This window comes from Phasianus colchicus, chromosome 12 (genome assembly GCF_987193195.1).
Source record: "Phasianus colchicus chromosome 12, bPhaCol1.hap1.1, whole genome shotgun sequence".
Taxonomy (NCBI): domain Eukaryota; kingdom Metazoa; phylum Chordata; class Aves; order Galliformes; family Phasianidae; genus Phasianus; species Phasianus colchicus.
Window position 1 is genome coordinate 8,239,588 of NC_143447.1, and position 27,863 is coordinate 8,267,450.

A 27,863-nucleotide genomic window follows, 5' to 3' on the forward strand; every position below is an offset into this window, starting at 1 on the left:
AACTTGCATACTACAGTGTAGCATTTGTGGGACCCATTTGGCACAAACTTTGCAATGTTCCAACCTTGTCACCCTTGTTTCTAATGCATTAAATCTGACATTCAGCTCCACACACAGTTCCCTGGTCGTAATCCACTGATTTGTGCAGATGAGGTGATATGGACACTGTTCATTTCACGGTGTAACAATTGTGTGTAGCAATCCGAAACTTGGTTTGTCTTTCACATCGCTGTCCCCACTGCTGAAACACAGCAGTGCCTCACTGTGCCTCATGTCTACTGCTTGGCCTCCATAAGTATTCAGCAGGTGTTGATGAATGCCAGTGGGTGCCATTTTTTCTACATGGAGAAATTCAATTCCACCCTCTGCTTCATCCACACTTCCATGCCAGATGCAATTTTGTCAGACTGCCCCTCTGCTGCCCTGTTATGTGGTAAATACATGCATTCCTAACACAGGTTAAGCAGGAAGCCTAAGGAGGTATATAATTCTGGTTTTCTTTTATATGATTGTGATGTTGTTGACTTGGAGTAACTGACTTCATCTACTGTTAGACTGACATTATAAACTGAAAAGAAACTTCAAAGCAAATGACAATTTTACTCTAGTTTCTTTCTTTTTTTTTTTTTTTACAACATTTTTCTATTTATATTGCTTCCTTGTAACATGGGAGTCTATTCGAAAAATGGGACTAGGCTTTTCTTGCTTATTCTCCTGATAACATTAAAGACATCAAAGGAATAAATCCAATTTTCAGATCCCCTTTTTTATTACCACTTGTGCTTGGATTTCAGTAAAATAGTATTTTAAAATAAATCTAAATGTAAAATGTATCCAGTGATATTGCATTAAAACTGATGTTAGTATCTACATCACAAAAAGACTGCCTATTTCAAAATAAGCGTGAAAACATTTTACAAAATGCATTACTCTGAAGTCACTATGCTGTTTGTATGGGATAGAATTGAGATTTGTTGATTGCAATGCTGATGCAGAGACTGCAGAGGGAGCTAATGGTCTGATGTCAGCAGAAGTCCTATATGTGTGAAAAATGTCAGGGAACTGCATTCCTGTTTATTTCATGAGAGGCCATGTCAAATCTCAGGTGAAAAGAGAAATAGGAGAGTTTATTTTGAAAAGAGATAATTTTGTGGATACCAGGACAGTTATATAACATCTGTCCAGTCCTTCTTAGAATATTAATGGAAAGAAGTACTTTCAGTAGCCGTAACAAAGGAGGGGGAAAATTATATGTATATCTCTGCTGCTTTAAAGTTTAGCTGAACCTAGAAGAGCTCATTTGCACTACTGCTTTGGAAATCATCCCTTGTACAGGTGAGATTTGTTAACAAATGTCCGGGCTGCAGAGAAGCTGGTTCTGGCAGCACAGCTGTTCTGGAGGTTTGAACTTGTAGCTATGAAAAGCTGAAGATCCACTTCTTAACTCTGTAGTATTTTATTTGTTTTTACAATATTCTGTAGTATTTTATTTTTATTTGTAGTATTTTATTTGTTGTATTTATTTATTTGGATCAAGGCTAGTGCATCATTAACAAAACAGAGAAGAGCAGCAAACTGCAATGTGAGAACCCACAGACGTGGCCAGAGCAGCAGCAAACTGTAATATGAGGATCCAAGGACATGGCTAGAGAAAAGCAAGCAGGGAGACCATTCAAGCCAGGAACAGTGACCCTATGTGAATGACAGTTAGCTTTCAGGAAAACACATGGAAGTAGTAGTTTTAAGTGAAAGGCATTATTAACAATGACTTGTTTCACAGTAGTATATATCCTCTAGGAGTCTTGAACCAAAACTTTTCCCATTTGGTTGCTGGAACCAGTCTTTCTGTGTTTGCCTTTCTTGCTCTGCTTCATTCCAGCCTGTTTATCCGGAAATAAATTTTGGTTGCTGTGGACCTCATGCTATTCGTTTCAACAGATCTCTGAAATTCACTGAAAACATTTTCAATATGCTAAATAATACTATTTTTAAAAAATCTAGTTCTGTAGCTGTGAAGGTGTGGGTTTGTTTAAACTAGAAATGTGATATTTATCTTTCTCCTACTGATATCTATTAGAAAATTCTGTTTCAGGTTATTGGAAGCAAGACTGGTATATGTGACTGATCCCAGTACAGTCTAGACAAAAGATTGGTGAAAATTCACAGGGCTGGGTGAGAAAAGGATTCATCCACACATTCACCCTGTTTACCAGTCCGTAGATTGTAGCAGTCAAATTTTGAAATGAATGTGCAGAACATTCAAGTTATCTCACTGCCTGAAAATCCTTATTTTATACTTAAATCTAATTATTCATTTTCTGTTTGTGCAGATCCTAGAAGAAAGTATCATGTAAGGCTGCTGGCATATAACAATATGGAAGAAGGTTATCAAGCAGACCAAACAGTCAGCACTCCAGGATGTGTCTGTAAGTGCTGTAGATGCATGAAGTACTCATTAAGATCTGAGCTGTTTCAGGATCCTAGCAGCTTTTGATTTTAACCTATAAGTAATCAATTCAGTGTAAAATACAGAGACAGAAAGATCCCGTTTATGATAAGTACTGTCCTAGTCAGAAACATTCTCCTGTTTCTACAAGCTTCAGCTGAAGAAACAAGATGAGCTACCAAATGCATTTTCCTTCCCTATTGCGTTGTCTGTGTCATCTAACCAGTGATACATCATGTATCTTATCAGTTCCGTACCTTGAACAGATTCCTGGGTCTGAATAACAGGTAAAATACTGAGTAGGAGCAGATTTGAATCTAAACCTGTGGGTTCAGACCTGTCTCTTAGCCTTACCAATATCTGTATATGGTTCATTAAATAATTTATGCTTCTTTTTCCTTTTAAAAAGCTGTCCGTGATCGCATGGTGCCACCACCACCACCCCCTCACCATCTCTATGCTAAAGCTAACACTTCATCTTCTATCTACCTTCACTGGGGAAAGCCTGCCTTTACATCTGCACAGGTCATTAATTACACGATCCGCTGCAACCCAGTAGGACTGCAGAATGCATCTCTGGTTCTGTACCTTCAAACGTAAGTGCAGTGCTGTTGCATCTTGAGTTGTCATTTCTGGATCCAGTTTCCAGTCTTTTTGCCCTCTTTTAATTTCCTTTAAGGAGGATACAAATTGTTACAAAGGGCTGTGTGATTTTCCTAGGGGCGAGTTCTGTTTCTTTGGTTATATAAGATGTGACTGTAGAACACCTTAGTTTTCTGATGGATCTGTCATCCATCACTGGACAAGCTCTTGAATTTTTAAAGGCTTTATTTAGCTAAGTTGAATTTATTGTTAAGCTCTTTTTCAACCAAAGTGATTATTTATTTTACGGGTAGCATCTTTGTTCAAAAATGGGCCTGCGTGCATTGAAGACTGCATATTAAGACTGGAAACAAAAACTCTTGAGTTTTGATGGGCTGAGCATACCAACACTCCTAAATATGTGGCATCAGGAGAAAGCTGAGTGGGACTTACAGCTTACTCTTCAGAGAAGCAGTGTGTGTATCACAGAGCAGTAGGACACAGAAGAAATTCTGCCTGAGCTGAGTGTACAACTCTGTGCCCAGGTAGTATGGGAGTAGAAGACTTTGGTCCACTGTGGTTGCTTGCAGTGGTGGCCATGGTGCTGTTGAGGGAATATATGTGTAGCTTCCTCAATACTTCTGTTTGCTCAAGCCTTTTAAAGAAGGTAAATGTTGTGTTAAGAGATGGCTTCCGTTCTAACGTGGATGGTTTTCTCTTCAAAGAATACATTCTCTGCCGTTAACTCCTGAGTTAACAAGTGGATATGGTATATTCACCATGTAAAATTCTTGCTATATAACGTGGAGCATAGTAGCAATTACTGCTGTTGTGATAGGATAGAAGTACTTTCAGTATTGGTGACTGGCCTTGCGCCCCTGAAGATGAAAATACTAAATCAGATTTAATAAAGTGAGATCTATTTCATAATATCATCCTGAGATTGAATCTCAATGTAGGTATTACATGCTGAATTAACCCTAGTATCCGTGAAACATTTGTATTTCCCAGAATCAAAATATAGCAGACTGTCTACAGTACATTGTGATCAAATAGTAAGTTGCAGTATTATAATTAATGCCATAAATATTAAAATCAATATGTTTGACTACAATACGAGTAGGGAAGATTCATATTCCATAGAGATCCCCTAAACATGGGGGTGATAGAGGCCATAAATGTAAAGGGGAATTGCATGCATTAGCCTATGATTGTACTGTGATCTGAGACGTAGAACCAAGAACAGATAATAGAACCAGGAACATGTGTCTTTTCAACTGTGGCTGTAGTTTGTGTTACTCCAGTTTAAAGCAGTGTTGTATGAACAGATGTGGAAAGAGCTGGACTTAGGATACCTGCTGGTAAGTCTGGGCCATGATGTTCTTGGCCTGACTTGTGAATCAGTGAATCCAAACAACCTGTATAAAAACTTAAAACAATCAATGGCAAACATAATGTCTTCTAGAGAGCTCCAGGGTTGGTTCAGTTATCTTTCAGCTAGGCAGTGCGGATGGACCACATGTCTGAACTTAACTGGTTTGTCCTGTATGGAGCTGACAGTGGGAATCTACTCAAAGTGGCTAAGAGATATCATTTGAGATCTGGATCTTCAAGTCATTTCATGCTGTTGTATTTCTTTTATTTTATCTGTACAGGTCAGAGACTCACATGTTAGTTCAAGGTCTTGAACCAAAAACCATGTATGAATTTGCAGTTCGGTTGCATGTGGACCAGCTCTCTAGTCCCTGGAGTCCAGTAGTCTATCATACTACCCTTCCAGAAGGTAAGGGCACTAAGAGAGGACCACAGGGTTCTGGAAAGTTCTGTACACCAAATGACCTAAAAAACTGCTCATTAATTTGAAGCTATATGCGGGAGAAAGACTTGATTCTAATATACAGATAATGCTGCTCTCAGTGGAAGATAAAAAAATGTTTTCAGGAAAGTCAGTTTTTTCAAACTATGAAATTCTTTTTCAAAATCTGCCTTAAATGAGCAACCAGTTTTAAATAAAATATGTGTACACAATTAGCAACCACTGGGATAACTTCAATAAAAAATTTAAAATATGTATTGAAGAGCTGTGGTTCATTTACAGGTATTGTGAAAGCATATTTTAAAATCCATCAGTTTTAGGAGCTGTAAGACTATTATTTGTACACCATTGTTTCTAGTGCTCTGGCTGTTAGTTTTGCTTACCTGCCAGTTTGATGAGTGAAAATTGAAAACTTCAGGTGCACATTTTCAATATAACTGAGTTGCACATTCTCAGTGTGTTTGTAATGTACCTGTTTGCAGGGGATTTTTTGCATTGTCAGTTACTGTTTTATTTTGGAGTAAAGCAAAAAAAATGTGGAACTTGTTTAGAAAAATCTAAGCCATTGGCCAGGTCAGAGTTAACAGGAGAGTTTCTGTTGAGGAGCAGTAAATATGTGTTTGTTTCTATGTTATCTGGGATACAGCAATAGCCATTGGGTCTGCACAGCAGTTTAACTGCATGTAAATTAAGTTAGCCTAATAGTACTGTGTTACTGTTCTCACAGCACCATCTGGCCCTCCAGTAGGAGTGAAGGTGACTTTGATAGAAGATGATACAGCTTTGGTTTCCTGGAAGCCACCTGATGGTCCTGAAACAGTTGTCACACGATACACTATTCTGTATGCATCCAGGAAGTCTTGGATTGCTGGGGAATGGCAAGTGTTGCACAGAGAAGGTAAATGAAAATCATAAGTGTATGACCTGGACTGACAGTGATGCTTCTTAACTTTCAAACCCCGTGGACTACAGTTAGAATATAAATGTTCAGATAAAAGTTATAATTAGTTTAGAATTATTCCAAGAGTTGTGATGAAAACATGCTAAGAACCAGTTAATACCTCAGAAGGTGAGGGGACTGGGGTTGTCTGTGTTGCTTTGGAGCTTAGTGGGTGCACGTCTCATAAATCATCACAGTTCTGTGATAAATGATCATGATGGTTCTCCTTTTTGAAAGTACTCTTTCAAATCTGAAGCCTCTAAGATGCCTTGCCTTTCAGAAGTACATTTTTAAATATGGCTGTGTGGATTTATATGTTTCTTCTGATCACTGCCAATCCAGTAAACTGAGTTTGCGTAATGAACTTTATTCTACTCCTAGTAAATAGCTGTGCAAATTGAATTTAACTCTCTGGCTCTCTTGAAATGCTGAAATCCAGCTAGCTGATTTATCAGTATTTCAGGTATGGTGATAGTAATATGAACTGTAGTCATAGTTTGTGATCACATACAGATTTAGGTTTTATAGGTACTTTCCAGAGTAATACTTCGATTTGAAGCGCTCCATCAAGAACAGGTTTCTATTGTAGCCAGGAAAAAAGGCATTTGCTCTTAGATTGGTATTCAGAATTGGCAGAAGCAGTTAAGAATAGATGTTTGCATAATATATTAAACCAAGGAAGGGAGCTCTGTGTTATGGAGTAAAGTCATGTGTTGAGTAGCGTAGGAAAGAGGGTTGCCTAGGAATAGCTATATTTTGTTCTGTTGTTTCATGGCTGAAAGCTTACTTGTCACCAGAGAGTGATGCTTTAAATTTTCTGTATAAGAGAATATACAAAACTTAATGACTTTTGAAATGGAATCGTGAAGGACAGTTATTTTTTCCATCATTGAGACTGAACTGTTTTAATTGAAAACTGATGGTTGTCCCACGTGCCACTTCTGAAAAGAGGATGGAAAACCAACAGCCATTTTGAAAAGCTGCAGTCCCACTTTGTCTTTGCTGGAGCAGAATAGTGCTTTTCAGGTTGACCTACAATAGAAATTGTGTGAAATTGTTGTGAAAAGCAGCAGTAAAATGACTGTTAACCCTGAGCAAAAATTATGAGATAGTTTTTGAAATATTCACAAATTGTAACTGTAAGACTGAACATGTCGGTTTTATGTTACTAAAAGTTACAAAGAAAGTTGTTATATTTTACCATAGATACTTGAAATGAGGGGGATCTCAGTAACAATCAACATTGTATGTGTTCCTGTACTGAACATGCTGGAGGGAATGAACAAATGGAGAGCTACAGATCTCAGTGCATTACTGTGTTCATCAGTGTTCATCGCTGATTTTGTAGTTGGATAGATGCATTTGGATTTGAGGCATGGCATGGAATTCAGGCATCTTGATGTGTTAGGACAGTCTGTAGTATACTTAGTTCAAGTACAGATGAGAGCTGTGAAAGATGATGACGCAAAGGGGAAACTGGGCGAATACTCCTTTGACAGTCCTGTCATGGGTAATTTCAGTTAGAATCTTTTAGATGCACTTGTTTTGTCAAGATCAGCTAATCCTGTACAATAAACAGCATTGTTTTGTCTCGACACTAAACTTCTGGAGAAAATTTGTGATATGTGAACCCCGTTCATTTCCCATACCTTAAAAGATACCCAAAACAAAGTAACCAGTGAAACCAGAGCAAAAAGAAAAAGAAACCCACAAACCAATGCTATCACCTGCAAAAGTCCTAGCATAGGCTTCAGTTTATGCCTGAAAAATTCCACCAATCCACCAGCTAAACAAAACAAAACAAAACAAAACCATCACCAACAAAAACCCTCCAGTTTGATCAAGCTTGTATTAGACATGGCAGAATTAAGATACAGCTGCAGTTTGTTGCTGATCTGTGATGTGAGTTATCTTCCAGCCACTTCCCCCTCTCTTGCTTAGTTCTTTTCAAGTGGATCAGAAGTTACAGCCTTTACACACTTGCTGTGCAGTAAATCAGTACAAAGTGCTTACTTGCTTTAGCAATGCAGCAGATTTGAAAGGAGATGGTGGGAAAGAGCCTCTAATATTGAAACATGACCTTTCACCCTTGCTGGTGCTAGATATTACAGCTCCTTTGGTTACAGATACCTCACGTTTTACTTCAAATGCTTTCAGCTGGTGGGTGTTTCTTTTATGAAGTAGCTTTTGAAGTAGATTCTCCTTTGCCAGATGTACAGTTTTTTCTGTCAACAAAACAGCCTTATATTTCATATGCTCCTGTGATACTATACATTCTGACTTCTGAAGCTGATTTGAAAGGTTGAAATTTAGATTTAAGTCCAAGAAAGTGAATGTATGAAAGAGAACAGGGGATAGATTTGGTCTTGTAACTGCCACTGTTTAGGGAAGGAAAAACAATATACTTCCATGGTAGGAAGGAACATAGGCATTTTAGAAAGCAATTCTAATTTTAAGCAGCAGTCTGCAGTCCCTGGACAGCCAAAACTGTCACTGACTTGATAGGAGTTTTGTGTGTCTTATGACAGTGCAAATGAATCCTGTTTACGTTCTTAATCTATTTCTTCTGCCTGTAGTGATTTTAGAAAATGAATCCTCAGCAAGTGAGAAGGACATTTTCTGTAATATTTTAGTAGCACAACTTAGATGTATAGTAATCAAGGAAGCCTACATGTGTTTAAATAGGGTTTAATTTCATTTTAAAAGCATGGTGTAATGTACTTTTCCAAGTCTGTCCTGTTCATTTTACCAAATAGACCTGAAATTTGTTAAACTGAACATGAATTATGTTGATATGATGACTTTTACTGATATTCACAGTACAGTGCCATTCCACCTAGGAGATCTAGGAGGCATATAAATTAGTAGATGAAGGATATCTACTCTTCTGCTTTCTGTGGCTGAAAGTCTGGCTAGCAACTGGGGCATCTCCTTAGAGGTTCCAACCTGAAAAAATCTCAGTTTGTTCCTATTGTTTAACTGGAACTGTATATTTATATTTTCACAGGAGCAATGACTATGGCTTTGCTGGAAAATCTTGTAGCAGGAAATGTCTACTTGGTCAAAATAGCAGCCTCCAATGAAGTGGGAGAAGGACCCTTCTCAAATGTAGTGGAACTTGCTGTCCTGCCAAAGGAGACATCAGAGTCTAATCAGAGACCGAAACGCTTGGATTCAGGAGATTCCACAGGTCAGCAGCAATGTTCTCATTAATTCCATCACAAGTACTGGGAAAAAAGATCCCTGTTCATTTTCACTTGCAACTACTTTCTGGATAAACCATTCTGTTTTTTGTGAGGTGGTCCTAACAGTGTAGCATTTTCTTTCTAAATGAAACTTTTGGAATTTCTGTCTCAGTGCAACTCAGAACTGGTTTAATTGCATAGAAGTTGGACGTTTGCTTATCAAGTGGGCATATCTAGCTATTTTGGATTTTACTAACTTTGCTGAGGCATTTCCTCTAAGTCCTTTGTTTGGCTTGGGATGCCAATAGCACTGAGTCAGTTAGAACCAGACAGCCCAGCAGAGATTAGATCGCATCTCAAATAAATCTGTTGAAATTTGCTGGCTCCTAGAATTCCAGCAACCTAAATCAACCAGTCAGTCAGTGGTATACTAGCATATGGTTTCACTGAAGAATTCAGCCCCACCTGCAGCTCTTTAAGGAGCAATATGTGCTACCTTGAGGAAATCATGGCAAGTTCTATGGTTTCTCTGTATAACAATAGAAGAATGATTGGCCTTGTCTGTCACAGAATGGGATTTGTCACAGTGACTTCTCCGAGACTTTCAATATGTTTGTGAGACCAAAGCTAGTAATTATTCAGTTATATGAAACTTCTAAACTTTCCTCGCTGTTACACACTGAATTGTGATTCACGCAGGGATTTTTCTTGCTCAGGTTTTCTGCCTTTCTGAAATTCAAGTATATTTCAGGCCTGAATAACTACAATCATGCACTCAGGTTTAGGGTAATAGTCAAAGTGTAAGACCTTTTTAGGTGACAGTGGCTGGAATTCTCCAAGCCTTTTCTGTTTGTGATCCAGTAGGAAGGGGTTGGAGCCAGGCTTCTTTGCTTTGTGCTGTAGATCACTGCAGAGTAGTGTGGGGCTGTCTGTTCTTCCCCCACCCACCCCATCATTGCTGCATACACTGCTTTATTTGGTTTATAAGCTTTTTCTTCAGAAGTGTGAAAATGTATGACAGAGAATGTCTGGAAATCTCATTTTTCTATGTGATTGTGAATGTAATTCTGTTCATTCGTTTCCTGACAGGGAGCAGGAGGTAACTCTTCCTACTTTCTGAGCCTTTTTATGTTCTTTTTTACTATAGCTTATTCTGACTATTACCATCTGGACCAAAAATCAATGACTGGCATTGTTGTTGGGGTTTGCATAGCCTTGACCTGCATCCTTATCTGCATCTTGATCTTGATTTATCGCAGTAAAGCCAGGTACGTTTTTGTTCTTGAAGTGTGAGCTCTTTTTCAACACCCTGTTTGTATATGAGCACAAGTCACTTAAGACATGCATTCTTCTCCAACAGTGCTAAGTTCTTTGAAGAGCTTTGTCTTTTCACATCTTCCCAGCAAAAGTGGAAGCAAAGCCTCACCTTATGTTGGCTCTTCCTACTCTGCTTGAGGGCCTTCTACAATGAAACGATAGAAGAACCCACAGAGGGAGTCAGTAATGCTTTGAGAACTAAATACAAGGCATCTTTCCAAATAAAAGAGCCTTTTGAGTCAGATAAACATGCTGCTTTACATCATATCTTCCTCATACTTAACCCTGCAGTCTGTTTAGATCTGGTTTGCAAGGCTTTAACCTGTTAGTGCTGCTGAATGAGAAGAATTTTGCCATGAAGCAGATTTGTAAGGCAGTTTCACCACACTGGTGCAAGCCACCATCTGTTTTCCTTGTCATTAGCTGCTGTGAGGCCTAACCTGGCCCTAGTGACTTTTCGTAAATGTAGGATCAGAACAAATATAAATTACTAAAAATATGTATTTTAAAAACTGTTTGAAAGTAACAGGTTTTTTGCACGCACTCAGAAGAAAATATGGTTTGAGAGACAGTCTCTGGGTAGCATGGTAGAAAGGTCTTACTATCAATAGTGGTTACTTCACCTAAATAATGTTAGTAATCATGAGAATTCCTTTCTGCTTGTAGGCTGTGCATGATTAACTGGAAGCAGATGTTATTTTTGTCACAAGCAATAACATTTAAATTTCATGAGAATTGGGTGTATCGCATAACAAAATGTAGATGCTAAGAATATACCAATGTTGCTTGATTAATAATAGCCTTGAGTTTTATCGTTGATTCTCTGTATTTTCTTCCTATGGGTCAACTTTATTCCTACTTAACATTATGTAGGAAAACATCTGCTCCTAAACCTGTGCAGCAAAGCACTGACCGGCTGTCACATACCAACATCTCATTAGCCAGTGCTAATGAGGTGGAGAAGAACACTGAAGGAATCGCAGAGAATGCAGAATCCTTATTGCCAATGATAGTGGGAAACAGCTTCGTTGATGCTAAGGTACTTGAGCTTTATTTTCTACCAAAACAGAAATCTTTCCTTGTAATTTATTGTTACAACATTTAAGTCTCTGTCAAAATTAAAATATATACACCACAAATCCACAGCAGATTTTTTCTAATAGGACAGGCACAGGTGTGGCTGGCAATCCAGGATCAAATTTTCAAGACTCATTTTAAACTTCTAAAGAGATTATCTAGCTAGAGATTTAAAACATTTGTCTTAAACTGTACTCTGCAGTTTGCCAATTTTGGCTCTGGCACACCGTCGGAGGATAAAAGGTCCATCAGCTTAGGGGTAGCTGGTGGGTTGTCTTTGCTAGTCTGGAGCTTCTATTCTAAGAGCAGGAGATAGGTGAGTGTCCTTTTTGCCTTCTAGTTAAAGTCAGTGCCGATGTACAGTGCAGTCAAGTGAGACACGAAGGAGGTATTAAATATCTTTCTGTATTTTTACTGGTAGGGCAGTTACATTTGCCAAATTACAGATTAATCTAGATGGCAGGAAGTGTCAGTGGATGTGTAGAATCTCTTAGATTACTTTCACATACAGATGTACTGATTTAAGGCATATCCCATAGTACCGCAAACTTGATTTGAGCTGTTCTTTGAAGAATTAGGCAAGAGCTGGAAAACAGTGGAAGCTGAGCTCCTTGCAGACACAGACACTCTGAAGTCTAGAATAGAAACAGACTGGAATTGTTTGCTCTATATTTGTGGTATCATACCTCTGAGTTCAGGCTGTAAGTCTGCCAGATTCAGTGGAACTGGTCTTCACTCGTCTCAGGCAGCAAATGAATACTAGACCACAGAAAACTGAGCACTAAGGAAGACTTTGTTTGCCTTTGTTTTCAATATGGAGCCAATAGGTAGGAATAGAGAAATATGTTCAAATATCTTAGAAATTAATTTTGTTAAAGTAAACGTCTGTCTCTCTTCCTCTCTCTTTTCTTGGTAGGGGGGATCCGATCTTATTATTAACAGCTATGGGCCTGTCACAAAGGCCAACTGCAAGAAGAGGTGGCTGTTCTTCCAGGATACTAAGAAGATGAAGACTGAGGAGGTAATTGGTCTAAAGTGCAGAGATACACAGTCTTCACTACCCTCTCTTTGCAAAGGAATTTAGGGAGTTTTCTGTGTGTTGAAAAGCATTACTGGTCTAATTTTTGATAGAATAGTTCTACTTCTGTTAAGGTTGATTGTGTTCTACCTTGTAGCAAAGTCATGTGGACTTTTCATTTTCTGTCCCAGGTTGTCAAATATTTTAACTCTTTACAGTCAACTGATGACTTTCTTGCCTGTTCTCTTTTGTGAGCAAACAGATTTCTGTTGCTGTCTGTGCAGAGCATTTACAGTACACCTGCAGAGACTTTGTATAAATGCAAATTAAGTATAAACATCTAAAAATCCCCTGCTATCCTGACAGCTAAAACCTTATGTTTGCTGAACCAATGAGAAACCAGTGATTTATTCAAAGTACTGAAGAAATTTAGAATCTGAGCTATAACTGCCTTGATTCTAAAATTGTTGCCCTGGATGGATGTGCTAATTGAATTAGAAAAACGTCACTTCAAAACTGAAACCTTAAACAAATTCTGAACATGATAGTGCAAATTCACATCTATGGAACATCTATCTTATTTCTATAGAATACTAAATTGTATTGTGTTTTTGTATGTTTAAGGAATAATAAAGCTAGAGCAACTGTACATTTCTGATGTTCCTGTGAGCAAAATACTTGCTGTGACCCAAGAATTAATGCTTAAGTAATATGCATGAAGGGATGGGAAACAGCTTTACCAAGTATATTTTAAAATAAAACTATTGAGATCTTTCCAGTGAAACCATCCTTGATAAGCCATGCTTAGCAAGAGGAGATTGTATCATTTAGTACGGAAGAGAAAAGAGTGAGCAAGGTTTGAAACTGATTCTTAATCTCCTGTAGCAAAGTCCGGATTGTTGTTCCATTCAAGTGCTGTTGGAAGCACTCTGGTTGAATTGGAGCTAGAAATTGCAGTAAAAATTGAAATTATTTTGTAGCTTTTCAGAGGCTGAATAACCTTTTCCTCTCTGCTTTTTGTACAGCCTCAGAGAAGATTTGTCCAGGCAGTGTGTCTTTATCAGCCAGGTACTACTGTGCTGATCAGTGAGGATGACTCCCCCAGCTCTCCTGGCCAGCAGTCTAACTTCCAGGTGCCGTTCAGTATTGCTGCTGATACAGAGCATTCAGCCAACAGCGAGGGAAGTCATGAGACTGGTGACTCTGGAAGATTTTCACATGAATCCAATGATGAGATTCACCTCTCCTCTGTGACAAGTGCCACTCCTTGTGCTACCAGTCCTTTTGTAAGCAGTGACTTGGGTAAGAAAGTGATGAATTCTACCGTAAGTAACAGCAAAGAGTCTCGCCTGCTGTTTGCTGCTGACCAGCCTGCTACCTCACCTCTTCAGATACACTCTGCAGTGCAAAACTGACACCCTTAGGACCACATCAGACATTCTTGCAGTGTATGTCTGTTCGAAGGACAATGAACAGGGAGCCAAAGTTATATTGTGGAAAGCCTGACTAACTCAACAGGCGATCCCATATTTCTGTTGAATGGGTTTTTTTTTGTTGTTGTTTGTTTGTTTAACTCATTCATTTTGAATGTTCGATGGTCAACAAATGTGAAAGGACAGAGAAGATTTCTGACTAGAGTTGAAATTATGTCACTGGAGCAAAGGGAAGTCTTTTGGCTCTTTTGCTGACTATCTACCTCAGTTTGCCGAGAGGTGAACTCTGAAAGACAACTGCTTTACCTCGTTTGTGTTCTATTTGGTCTCAGCTATGGAACTGATGATACTTCCTAGTAGTGTTTTATTTTAGGTTTCTTTTTTTTTATTTTTCCTGTTGAGTATAGAATGCGTGTGTGTGTGTGCGTGTGTGCTCAGTAACCAGGGAGTTGTATAGGTAGATGAACAAGATTGTTTAGCTGAAGCTCTGCCTTTAAAAAGAAGGATATCTCAGAATAGAAAATGTAATGTTTTAATGTGGCTGATCTAAACAATGTTCAAAACTGCAGAAACTGGAGTTGGTGCTTCTGTTTGAACAGCCACGTGAAATCTTTTGTACTTCTTGATTTCTCATAGCTCCAGGAAGCCTAGGACAGTGCCTTTCCCCAGAAACTTGTGCCAATGACTGCTGGCAGGATGTACCCTTAGGGCTCTAGGGCACATTGAGTTCCCACGGTGACAAATACTATCAATTTATTGACAATTAATGCTAAAAAGCATGGCAAAATGAAGAAGTATTTAGTATTTCCAAGCAGTTTGACTCTGCCTAAGAGATATGGAATAGATGATAATGCTGAGTACTCTGGTATTGCAGTACTTCTTAGCAATGGTGCCTTGCATTATATATAATGAAATTACTGATTTGCCTTATGCCTTTTTAGTATTTATAAAGTTGCTTTGGATTTTGGAAAGATGCCTTAAATGCTTCTTAGATGTTATAAGTAAACTGCATCATGAGCTCGTAGTTCATTTTTTACTCAGCTTTGAATGCTGATAAGCACTGCTAGCTTCATGGCATGTCTCAGAGCTGTTTTTGGGATACAACCCTGATCCTTGCCTTTGCCTAGTATGCTGTTAGCCAGGAATTTTAGCTCAGGGAGTGACATAAGCCTATCTAAAACTCTACCATGAGAAATAAAAAGCCAGAGCTTTAGTTGAAGAGTCTGTTGAAGGACACAAGTAGTGCTACTGCCTTGAACCCATACAATTCCTGTTTGATACTACCTCTTTTAAAAGTTATTCTAGTGTGTTGTGGTGTTTGGTTTTTTGTTTGTTTGTTTTTCCTGTACTCAGGGAACAGTGTGTTACTTTGAGCTGCCTCATGAAAATGTGGAGCAAACTGACAGGGTATCGTGTTTTATTTCTTAATGGGGGTGGGAGGAGGAGAGAGAAGAGAGAGAGAGGAGGTTGGACTCATCCAATGTTATAAACTTGCCTATATAACTATCCAGTCCTCTTCTCTGCTTTCCTCATTTTACTTTAAAAAAAAAAAAAAAAAAAAAAAAAGAGTTTAAAATGTAATATTGTGAGAAAGCAACCATGGGAGCTCCTGGCTCTATTTAAGACTGGTGGAACTCCTCTGACTTCTAAGGTAGGCTGGGCTGACTTTGGTATTGCTCTGTATGTATCAAAAGGTGGTCAGAAAGTCAGCAGTAAAGCCCTGCTGTTTTGTACTTTTTATTTTCACAAATCATCCTGTAGTTACTGTAGTTCTTAAGCTTGTAACTGTTTGCTAGTTCAGAATCAGAAAGTACCTGTTCACCTTTTCATAACCGTGATGACTTAAAGGCTTTTAAAATAATTTTGTACCAAAGAATTTTCCATAGAAGAAAAGGAAGCTGCATATTTTCCTATAATAACTGAACTAGTTAAAAGCTATAGGTTTGAAGAGCTGAATGCATTTTTTTGTGTAAGTAGTTACTAACAAGAAAAAACCCAACAGTAGGGCTTCCACTAATTGTAACAGTTGATTGCATAGACGAGTTGTATGTTTCTACAGTTTTAACTACCTTGTTGTTACAAGAGCCTTTAAAGAAAATTATAATAATACCAGCAGATACTTCCAAAGACTTCCAAGTGTAATTTTTTTCTTCAGCATGTAGTTGATCAACAGTACAGTATTAAAAATATATATATTTTCGAACAGATTTTTTCTACTTGCTGAAGAAAAAGAAAACCTTTTCACCAAAGATTTATTTTTTATCTCATCAGGCAGAATGTTTAGTGTAGAGCAGAGTACTGTTTCTAGTTAGGTAAAGTGTGAATTAACTGAAACTAGATTAAGAATGTGTAATTGTAGCATGAAGTTTCACACTTCATCTTTCAGAGTAGCCTCTTTTGTTAGTTTCATTCAGGAAGAGCTGATATGCAGATGGTAACTATTTGCTTCTCCAAAGACTTGTTTGCTGTAAGTACTGATAATTTGTTGTAATTTTATGACCTTCATTACAGGCAGATACTTTAACGTCTAAACTTTTTCGACCAAAACCTTGTTCTGTAGTTTAATCCATGGAGAATTGAGAGAAATAGACTTCATATAAAATTTGCCAGTCTAATATAAAAGTCAGTAGCCAAAGAGATTAAAATATCTGATTTCCTGAATACAAAGCATCCAGAATTCTAATAAACGTTTATTGTTGTTGTTTGTTTGTTTTTTAATTAAGGTACTTTTTACCAGCAAATAAAGAAAACCAAAGATATTTAAGGTTACCTCAGCATATAGGCAAAGCTTAGTTAGACATTAATTATTCTTTTACTTTATTTTTATGTTAACCAAATATAATAAATTTCTCCAGAACTCAGTCTGCGCTCACATACTTCCCTTCACTGTGTCAGATTTACTTAGAATTTGCAAATTTACTACAGAACAAAAAAATAGTCTTCTCAAAATTCACGTTCTATCATTAATTACTGCAGTTTGCAAGAGAATAGTTGTCTCAGTCTGAAGCAGAGAGATCTCTAGAACAACTGCATAGAAATTTATACTTCCTCTACTGAACTGAGTAGCGGAATTCTTTGTGGTTGTAACAGTGCAAAATCAGCCTCAGCATTTAAATGCTCTGTATCCTTGAAGCCAAAGTATGCGATTTTAGACATCAGCTTGCTTAAAAGTTTATACTTGTTACAGTCTAAGGAAATCAGTTTTTCATAGATTTATTAATTCCATTTACCTACAAAGAGCTGGCAAAACAAAGCAGACAAAACAAGTTACAGATTTTCCAGTAATTTTTCTTGCTTATGTCTGTAGAAACTGAGTTCTGGAGAAAACACTATCATTTTTTAATTATGAATTAAGTATGTTCTGGAAGATGAACATAAATGTGGAATTTAGTGTTACACTGTGTGAATTGATTTTGTTGAAGTGTATTAAGAAGTAAAGAGCCATGGCTGGTGTAATGAGTGTATATGCAACCTTTGTACTTCACAAACAAATGAAAAATGTTACGGTTGATGTGGCTTGAAAAGTGTCAAAAACATGCAGAGAAAATCTTGAGAGTGGTTTACCATGCTGTGTTTTCAAGTGAGGACAGTGATTGCCCTTCTATTGTTACAGCAGTGCCTGCTCTGCAGGACCCAAATTCAAACCTAAATGCTCCAGCTGCCCACAGTCACACTTGTGTACTTTCTTCATGCTATACAAAGAACTTTCTATCTAGGAAAACTGGGAATGTGGATGTTGTGCAGATTTTGGCCTGTAAGTAGGATTTTTTCTTAAAGCTCTGCTTTTGTAAGAGAAACTTGAAAAATCTCTGCATCATTTTAATAATTTCTTATATTGGCTGTGCATTTTCAGTGTAATTGGCTTTTAACAGAAAGGAGATGTGAGAAATTTCTGTAATTTTCATTATATTTAATGCTTCCTTCCCTCTTTAGTTTTATTCCCTTGCTGTAGAGTATGAGCTTATCCACATGAGTCCTCACCCTCTGTCTTTTTAAGTCAGTGGGAGAATTTAAATTTGATTTCAGTTTGTATGACAAACAAAAACAGCTGCTTTTTTTTTTTTTTTTTTTTTTTTTTTAAGATCTTCACAGTACTATTATTAATATTTTTTAAAGGAAGGAATTCTTACCAAAAATTGGCTTTTTTTTTTTTTTTATGGGACAGCCAGTTACCGTGTACCAGTGGCCCACTGTAGCTGCAGTGTGAGCCTTTAGTGAAGAGTGAGTACTTTGAGTCAATTTAACTCTTACATTGTAAGCTAGGCCAACTTGAAAGACTTTGCATTTGCTGCAACCTGAGCGTACACAACAATAGTTACCATGGATCACTGAGTCTTAGTAACATGTTGCTCTGAGCAAAAATCAAAGCTGTGAGACCAGAGCTCTCACTCATTTTGATAATGAATGAAGTTCAGGAAGGGAAAAGTCCATCTCCTAACGTGGGGAACATTGTTTGATTCTGTAGGGTACTCCATGTTTAGCACCAAATGAAAAGAGAGCTGTACAAGTGTAACTTTGGCTGTATTCCAGACAAACCAATTTACTGAGTGTTAAAACTGAAAGCTGAACTGCACCTAATAATTGCTAAAAGAATAGTTCTTAGCTTGAACAATTGCTACACACTTCTTAGTTGCAGAAAATGCAGCCTTGCTAATATCAGATAATTTTTAGGGCAGAGGAATTTGTCTGCAGGAAACATTGATCACCTTTCTCTAAAAACAAATTAAAACTATTCTATTTTTGTAACTGTATCTTTTGGAACCTGTGTTTACAAAAAAATATTTTCCTCCAAAGATGGAGTCCAAAATGAAGTTGCTTGCTGTTAGTAGAAGCCCATCTGAAAGATACACAAATCCAATTTGGCTCCAATTCTGCTCAGATCTCCATAATGCAGAGTAGGGTTATTTCTTTGGGATTTCTCTAGTTTTACACCAAGGCTGGTCCTGAATTGTTCAAAAGGCTAAAATTCTGCTGTGTTGGAACACTCCAAGCTGAGTTCCTGGAGATTTTTAGCTTTCCATGGTTACATATACCTACATTGCATCTGTCTGGTTTGTTTTCAGTAAAGACTGACTGTATGTGAAAAACGTATACAAAATATTGCTTTTTGGTTGTTTGGCTTCTTTGTTGTTGTTGTGTTTTTGTGTTTGGTTTTGTTGGTTTTTGTTGTTTTTTTTTTTTCTTTTTTTTTTTCATCCAAGTTGTAATGAATTGCCAGTGTAGGAGCCAGGTATGTATTTCATATTGTGGTGTTCTGGATCCTTTCACTCCATGTGCCATTTTCTTCTAAGGGCAGCAATAGCTAACTGGCTAATGGAGGATGGAGCTGAATTGTATTAATTTTATATTTGTCTCAGGGGATCAGCTCCATGAATTCCATTGCATGAGGGAAGCTAATGTTTGCCCTGATTTGAATGTAACTTTTTAATGTCTTTAAAAAATATATTTTGTTTAATAATGTGGATTTTTCTTTTTCTAGCATTCTAGTAAATGTTACCTAGTGTGTTGTTTCTTTTTTCTTCTTCAGGGTTGTTTATATATTACCCCAAGGTCATGCCAAAAATTAATAGAAGTTTAAATGCCAAATGTTTATGAAACTGCTGTCTAAATACTGATTGATTGCACAGTTGAAATAAAAGTTTTCCTTAGTAAAATGGTACTTGAAAAATATTTTATTTTCGTCATCTTTGACTAGTGGCTGAAACCAGGAAAATATAATACAGTTCCTCATTTTAGGCTGAGGAGCTGCAGGGATTTAACAGTCGAAAAATGAGGTGGAAAGTAAACCAGACATTGCTTATCACCAAAATATATAGAAATTTCCCAAGTGTGTAGTTGTATCCCATTTATGTATCTGGAATCATTTCCTACCTAAAACCTCAGTCTTGACTCCACTACTGTCAAACAGCCATGCATGCTCTTTGTGGTACTTTACTTGCAGTGGAGGTGGAAGTTGTAGTTCTAAGCACAGTTGTTCTCATAAAAGCTTGGAAAGCTGCTGACAAAGCCACACCACTAAGTTTTTCCTGCCATTTCTGCACCTGTTGACTGATGAACCTGGGATTTCAACACATAACAAGACCATGAAAATGCAGTTGTGGTTGGTCGAAAGCCAAATTACTATTTTTACAAATGGCAATTCGCTAGACAAAAGTAAATCGAGTTAAATAAGCAGGGAAATTAAGATCAAACGAGACTAAAAGGTTTCTGTTGCTAGCTGGTTGACTATTGTCACTTCAAAGCAACTTGTCCAGGTGGTTCAGTGAATTAGGTACAGAGTTGTAATTAGAGCAGTGGTACCCATGCAGATCTGCTACGGAGAATGAAACCACAGTAATTACTATGTTATGCATGCATCTTGTAGACAGAAGACATGCTGTGTGTGCTCCATAGACACAAGACATATGCAGCCCTAAGACTGAAGGCAAGGCATGCTGTGTGCATTCCTAAGAGATGGCAGCTACAGAATTGAGGGCCTCAAAATTCTGTTCTTTTTAATGCTGTAGCTTTTCCTTTATCTCGCAAATACTGCATCGCCCCACTGTCACTGCAAATGGGATTTGTAGCAACCTGAGGATGTCAGCAGAGAATGTGAGAGGCGGTGGCAGCACCCAAGAAAACACATCGCCGGGAAACTGATGCCTCTTGGAAGTGTCAGCAAGCAGATGTTTACCACAGAGTGGCAAGTCACCAGTGATGACTGTTTCCCAGGGGGACAGGTGCTAACAGCTGCCTGCAGCCAAAAGCTGAGAACTTTCCACTAGCAGCACCTCGTGCTGATGAGTTGGGCACCCTGGATTCTATAGCCTGTGATGTCTTTCTTTCTTTCTTCTTTTGAACTCTCAGATGAGAAAGAAAATCTGAGAAGCCTCACACTGCTTCTTTATGAATCACAGCTGTTCTTACCTGCAGAGTTTGCTGATGGAACAGTTATGCCTAGTTGGGTAGCTTATAGGACATTTATTCCTGGGAGTATTAAAGTAGCAGCTGTAGTGTCTATTTATAAAATAAACTCAAATTCAAAATTCATTATTCCTTATGTTTGAAGATAGGAACACTGACAAATTATTCTTCAGAGATAACTGAGAAAATTAGGCCCATGCTGAAAGGATAACAAAATAGTACGAGTATTTGTTGAAATGAATAGATGTTAATTACGAATGGAAATATATTACATTTAAAAATACAAGAAAAAAATTCTAACAATTTGAGAGCAATCAGTTCTGAACTGCCCAGTGGTGTGAAAGCTCTACCAATACAGTCCATCAGAGATGCCATTCTTTCTTTCAGTGAGAATGGGAACCACCTGCAGTTCCTTATTAAGTTACTGCTGGTTAGCACATTTTACAGCCCATAATCTGCATTTTCATTAGCAGTAAATAAATAACAAAGCCCTATTTTTCGAGGAGTTTGCAAAAGAAAACTTCAAAGCAAAACATTGTTCTGTGACGTGATGCCATATCACCTGTGTGCTGTCTGCCACCAACCAAACATCTGAGCTTCAGGTAGGTGAACTCAATGGGACACTTATATTGAATGGCCCCATTAACTGAAATTCCAACACTTCTATTTCTTTGTTTAGCTTTACAGAGATGTCAGTCTACTGTCTTTGCTCATCTTATTGTTTTGGATAAAAGGACTGATATTTTGGAATACAAAAGCTAACCTTCTGTCATGCTTTGCAGGTTGCTCAGCACTCACCAAGTGGGAAAGCAGAATAGGGAGGGAAAGGATGCTCCCTGCAGCTGTGGCAATACATCAGGTATGTGTGAGACACCCCTGCACTGCAACAAGTGAGCAACTTTCTTTATGGATGAACTCCTCTCCCTGTCCTGAGCATTTCAACCAGCAGGTAAAAGTGACACCTCTGTTAAGAAGTAGGCTCTGTGGCTGTACTATGGGTGTATTCTTCCTTTATCTACAATCATCATCTCAGAAATCTACAGAAAATGCAAAAACTAAGAATCTAGCAGTGCCTTACTAAAAGATAGGATTATTCCTAGTTGGCAGTAGAGGTCTGGGAGCACTCACGAAAGTTTGCGTGCCAATTGCTACTTTGCAGATTTCTGCCCTTGCTGTCCTAGCAACAGTAATAGTTTTGGGCATTTGCTCCTGGAAAAGCCTGAATCAAGCTGCCATAGAGTACTTCAGTGAGATGTAGCATGAATCCCATGAATAGCCAACAAGAACAAGTTGAGATGGTTTTCTGGCAGTGCTGCAAGGTTGTCCAAGTCCCTCAATTTCTGTGGAGAGACAACTTGAGCATCACTTAAGGTTGATCCAAGCCCCAAGTAAGTGCAGGGGATGTTAGGTAATATGATCATCTGCAATTCTGAAGGATGGACAGGAGGCCTGGCGGATTCCTATTATTCTACCCTGTATGAAGTTGGTGCCCAAAACACTGAATTCTCCTTTAGATGGAAATAAAGTTATAATAGAGTGGGAGATCTATGCAGAGGTCATGTTAATAGAAGGGCTTTGAATTTTCTTTTATCTGCATAGCAATATACTGGGAGAAAAGGATTTTCATGAATTAAGCAGCAAATTTATGGCTGGGCTACAAGGCGGTAACACCACATGAAAGCAGGAAAAGTGTTGCTCATGCTGTAGCTCACTACAGCCATTAACAAATTGGATTTTGATGTGCTGGTCTAGGAAAATAACTCCTCTGGTTTGCTGAAAGCTATCACCAAGGGATGAGTGGCAGAGCTTAAGATATGCTGGCTCCTCACTTTTTGCAGTTTATAGTCATATTAGCTTAAAGTAATCCCACTGGACTGCTTCCTCACAGCCTTCCTACATTAGGTTACACAATTTAAGTTTCAAGTAAGATCACAGAACAGACTGCAAAATAAATATATAATTATTTTCCATTAGAGAATGTATCATGAATTTTGGCAACCATCATTCTTTGAAACAGATTCTGAGCATTTACAAGGCACTAACAGCTTGCTTAGTCTCTACCAGATAAAACACAGGACCTACGAAGTCATGGCAGAAGGAATCACTTGACATCAACTTTCCAACTTCAAGGGGAAAGTCAACTCAAAGCTTGTGTTCAAAGTATCTCAAAATTATTTTTCAAAACAACAATCAAGACAACCTGTGGCTTGTGAGAGGAATGAATTCTGATACTGGCTTATACAAATCTTTACAGAAAGATGGCCACGTTAAGGAGGAAAGCAGCCTGATTTATTTGTGGGGCAGTTTTTTTTTTTTTTTTGTCTTTGTTTGTATGTTTCTACTACTACATCTCAAACTCTGTGATCTTCATATATAAGATAAAATCAGTGATGAGGTCTGCACACTGAAAGTCATTCCAGTACAACCCAGGAGTCCACTTCTGCCATTGTAAAGGCTCAGAGGTACACGTGAGCCTAAACTGCCCCCATTATTAGCATTGGAGCACTGGCTACAAATGGGATAAAAACCCTGGAACCCAGCAAAGTGTGGTGGCTGGCATCATGTCCTATGATTTAGAAATTTCATGCAGGTGATGAGGTTGCTTTTGTAGTTGGGTTGACTGTTTCCAGTCTTTTAATCTTTTAATAGGAACACTCCACAACTTGTTATAGTGTTCAAAAAGGTTTGTGGTGATGTTTCTCTTCTGTGGCTCAGTTAGGTTAAAAAAAATAATAATAATACAGCCCAGCCCTTACGTTGCAGTTAATTAAATGACAGAATTCCTTAGAAATTGTGATGTATAGCTCCCTAAAATGTCTGTCTATAAGTTTCAAATTTCAAATTGTACCCACTAGACATAATACATGTCAAGCAATTAAATCCAGTCTGGTGTTTGTGGATAGATAACATATATTTCAAATAATTAGTTCCACGTTCTTCTCTCAAAATCCTGGATTTCCTGTGAATTTTAGCCTGGGGATTAAGGAAGCTGCTCTCAGATGTAATGGGTGAGAGCATCTATGTAACTAGGTCACACTGTGCTTAGGCATATTTAGTTATCTTTTCTTGTGTTTTTCCTTATTTTTGTTGCTCAATAAACAAAAGAGGTAATTAAGTTTGATTTATAATCTCCTCCTAAAGGATAGCGAGATTCTGAGATTTCACAGTGTTTTGTTGTTGTTTTTAAATGCATTTTCTAACAAAGATATACTTGTGATATATTTTCTTTCATTTTGATTTCTGTTGCTTTAGCTGCATTTTCCTTTCTTTCACAGTAAACAGACCCACAAATTCAGAAAGCAGCTGCTTTCTGTTTCTTCCCTATTACTCAGACATTGTTACTTGCTCAAAGTAGCTTTCAGGGTTTTTGCTACTACATTCCAGTAAATATTTTTCTTAAAAATGAAGACTAAAGCTATAGCTGGCATAACACACAATGTCCTGCAGCAGTCCCCTCAATTGTCTTGCAACTGCATTTCCTTGTTTACTTGCTAACTGTGGAAATGCTCAGTAATTACTGCAAAGACATGAGTTCTTACTGTAATAATGTCTGTATCATTGCAGTGGGATAATGCTGAATGGCTGCCAGATGCACAGCAAACCACCCTTTCATTCCTGCTCCTCAACAGGACGGGGCAAGAAAATAAGATGATAAAGCTCATGGTCCAAAATCAAACCTGGAAAACTGCTTGCCAGTTACTGTTATGTGCAAAATATTCACCTTGGGGAAGATTAATTTACTGCCAATCAAGAACAGAGTAGCATAGTAAGAAACAAAGACAAAATCAAAAACACGCTTCCCTGCCTCATTTCCTTTCCAGGCTCAACTTCACTCCTTCATTCTCAGCTCTTCTGTCTCCCTCTGCTGAGTGTTGCAGAGGGATGAGGTGGTGGGCAGTTATAGTTTCATCTCCTTTGCTCCTTTCTCCTTATGCTTTCATCCTGCTCTAGCATTGGGTCTCCTCCAGTGAAGGATATAGTCCTTCACAAACTACTCCAGTGCGGAGCAACTGTTCCTTGCTGGCCCTACTTGGGAGGTGCCAGGAACTGGCTCTGACACCTGCAGTCCCTGGTCTCTGCTCACAGAGGCCACCCCTACAGCATCTCCATTGTCAAAACTTTGCCACCTTCACCCAATACAAACACAAATTACACTTCTGTACTAAGATTTTGGTCATGGCTGCTATTTAATTTAGCTTCTGAGCCTCCTGCTCTTAATTTACTTAGAACCATAATAGTAGCTGAAAAAATTCCACTATTGATCTGTATGGAGAGAAGGGCAAGTGTATGAGGTGACAGCAAAATGAACAGTTCCTTCTGACAAATATGTTCTTGCTAAAATCTGGTCTGCTCTCGCCACTCTATCCGTACTCTTCTTAGAGAGATGAGGTACATCCAATCAACCCCAGTACAGAGTCCTCCAAAGAGAAACTAAGTACAGTGATATCAAAAGCAGATAGATGCTACGTCCAACTTGGAGTTCTGTAACCATGAACTGAGCAACAGTATTTTGTCTCACTACTACTAACTGCAGCTTTTAATTGTAGGCAGTGAACCACAAATCGGTGGACTAAGTCTATTCCTTTGCTTGCCCTTGTCACAAGTGTAATACGATTGCTCCAGTCAAACACTGTCTTTTCCTTAGTGTAGAAAGATGTAATTTACCCATTTGTAACTTGGGTTAGAGCAACTGTGCTGTGTACAGAGGTTGTATGCAATCCACAGGAGTTCTACAGAGGTACCGAGGGAAGATCTGCTAATCTCAGCGACTCTGCCTGCTTCTCTGAGCTGCAGTTTCTGTATTTACTTAACTCTTATTAGACAGGTGGTCTTAGCGCTTGAAATTCAAGGACTTCATGGTTCGATCCCAGAGAGAGAACTGATGTGAGCTCATCCTGTGAATGGTTCTTTCCAAAGCTATGGAAAGCAGAAAAACAAATGCGTTTCTCCATGTTGAAGCTTTGGTAAGGCGTCTTACAAAAAGAATATGGTTTTGTGTAACAAAGTTGGTGGCACTGTATAAGAGAAACAAGATAACATATCCTAGAAGATTCTCTCCAGTCACAAATGCATGCAGATGGGTACAGATACAGTGTCTGTTCATGGCTCTCCCTGCAGCCAGCTCTCAGCTAATACTGAGGCACAGGGCTGCCATAAGAGACTGTCCCCACAACTAAACTAAGACCAGAGGGTTTTTCTGCAAGATTTCCTGCTAGCTTTGGAGTCAGCATTTCTACTATTTTAGCTTTGTGGCAAAATTTCACGTAGGCAGTTCTACATTGGAAATCCCATCAGTCATTGCCTAAATTTAATTACTTACAAATGCACTGATGCATAGGACAGCCTGGAATAAGGCTTTTACATATTTATACAGCACACAAACTTCGTAACCTTCAGTAAAGATACTGGTAGAGTCTGGATCAAAAACAGTTTCATAAGCAATTATTGCAAAGATTAGCATGGCCTTTGCAGAAAACCAGAAGGGCTTCTTAAGAGAACTGTGCAAGCACATGAATTAAATACTTGTCTTTCTTTTCATTAAATCGTGATAAACAGGAAAATGTAAAGAATTCGAGATGATAATCCAGAAAGGGCATGAAATTGCATTTCTTTTACTTCCCCACAGAGTGTCCCCACTTCACTATTCATTGCTCAAGAAAAGAACACTTCCTTGTGTAGGGTAACAACCTCTTTTGTGGAGAAGCACACAAAGGTTTGTCAAACATGCATTTGTCTGTGTTTAAAATGTATTATCTGGATAATATGGCAAACAAGTTTCCATTCTATTTATCCTACAGGAAAAGGACAAATAAATCTTACATTCCTAATTTGTGTTGATTAAAAGCAGAAATGAATAAGTGAGCTTGTGAGACCTGGTTTACAGCACTGTAACAGATGAAGCCTTCGCCGGTAGGCAAGCAATTTGCACCAGAATAGCTTCAGTGACTTGTGCTCAAACTACTTCAGTCACAGTTACAATCCCTGAGACTGGCTGCTAGACACAGAATGGACTTAGTTAATATGTCTTTCCAGGACAATACCAGATACATATCCAACCAAATAGTAAAAGCATGAAAAATGCGTATTTCTATCAACATGCATGTGTTTTGTTTTATTACCTATTAAAAGGAGGATGAAAACAAACAAATCTGGAAGAGGAAAATTAACACTAGCATAACAACCAAACAAGATTTTTAATGTTTTCTCAGGCCTGACAGAAATTCCATCCAGCCTCGATAAACAGTCCTATTTATCATAGTGATATTGTAAAATAAATACAGTAAGTGTTTGTAGAACAGAACTTTAATTTGTATGACACAAGAAAGAGGTTCTTAGAAGAATGAATTATTCCCCCATTCACATAATTGGCAGGGAGGACCAAGTCTACTGATGCTGTCACTAGCCGAAGCTATTATAATCCAAGTTTCCCTAAATGTGCTGCCTTTCTCCATGTCAGCATTTTCCATCCAGGTGGAAGAGATCCCTGGTAACTGTACTTTGTTTCCACGTGACACAGCACCTGCACAGCTGCACATGCCTCACCCTGACACCACCCATGCAGGCTGGATGTACTGTACTGCACTTCTGCATGAGCCTGCTGGACTCAGGTCTCTGTGCATGTGTCCCTGTGTCTGAAGTCGTCTGTGATCAGTTGGTAGCTTAAAGCTGTGTGCGCTCTGTCACTTGCATAACATTTGAGAAGTTTTGTATTTGCCCCTGGTTATGGATATTGCAGGGTTAAACAGTCAGCCCCCAGCTTTTTTTGCATTCTGGTATTGTGCTTTTCTTCCTAACTACTTTTTTTTTTTCCCTCTAAGATGAAATTCTGATCTCTATAAAATCAAATGGAATGTTTCTTTCACTTTTTTTCTTTTTTTAAAAATTTCTTTAGTGTCAGTACATTTCTCTGAGGTGTTTTTTTTTCCCATTAGGACATTTGTATACATTTCTATGTTGTCAATCAAAATAAGCTTGTACACGATTCTGTTTGCTCCTGAGATATGCAGTAAATACACATAAAGAATGCAGTAAAAAGCATTTAGATATTAACTCTGTGTTGTGGATCCACGTCTCATTGATATTTTTTCTCCTGATAACGTAATGTAGTGTTGAATATTTATATGCTATGCCTATGGCTAGCAAAAG

General features: G+C 38.2%; 1 protein-coding gene across 1 annotated transcript in view; it reads left to right on the forward strand.

The window, feature by feature from the left end:
• PRTG (protogenin) overlaps positions 1 to 15,322 on the forward strand; it is an 83,620-nt gene extending 68,298 nt beyond the window's left edge. Inside the window, exons 12-20 of the mRNA XM_031616525.2 lie at positions 2,331 to 2,426; positions 2,856 to 3,042; positions 4,684 to 4,811; positions 5,572 to 5,742; positions 8,792 to 8,974; positions 10,117 to 10,237; positions 11,160 to 11,325; positions 12,280 to 12,384; positions 13,407 to 15,322. Coding sequence (XP_031472385.2) covers positions 2,331 to 2,426; positions 2,856 to 3,042; positions 4,684 to 4,811; positions 5,572 to 5,742; positions 8,792 to 8,974; positions 10,117 to 10,237; positions 11,160 to 11,325; positions 12,280 to 12,384; positions 13,407 to 13,796 — 1,547 coding nt within the window. The 3' untranslated portion in view covers positions 13,797 to 15,322. The remainder of the gene's footprint in view (positions 1 to 2,330; positions 2,427 to 2,855; positions 3,043 to 4,683; positions 4,812 to 5,571; positions 5,743 to 8,791; positions 8,975 to 10,116; positions 10,238 to 11,159; positions 11,326 to 12,279; positions 12,385 to 13,406) is intronic.
• The last annotated feature ends 12,541 nt before the right edge of the window (positions 15,323 to 27,863 follow it).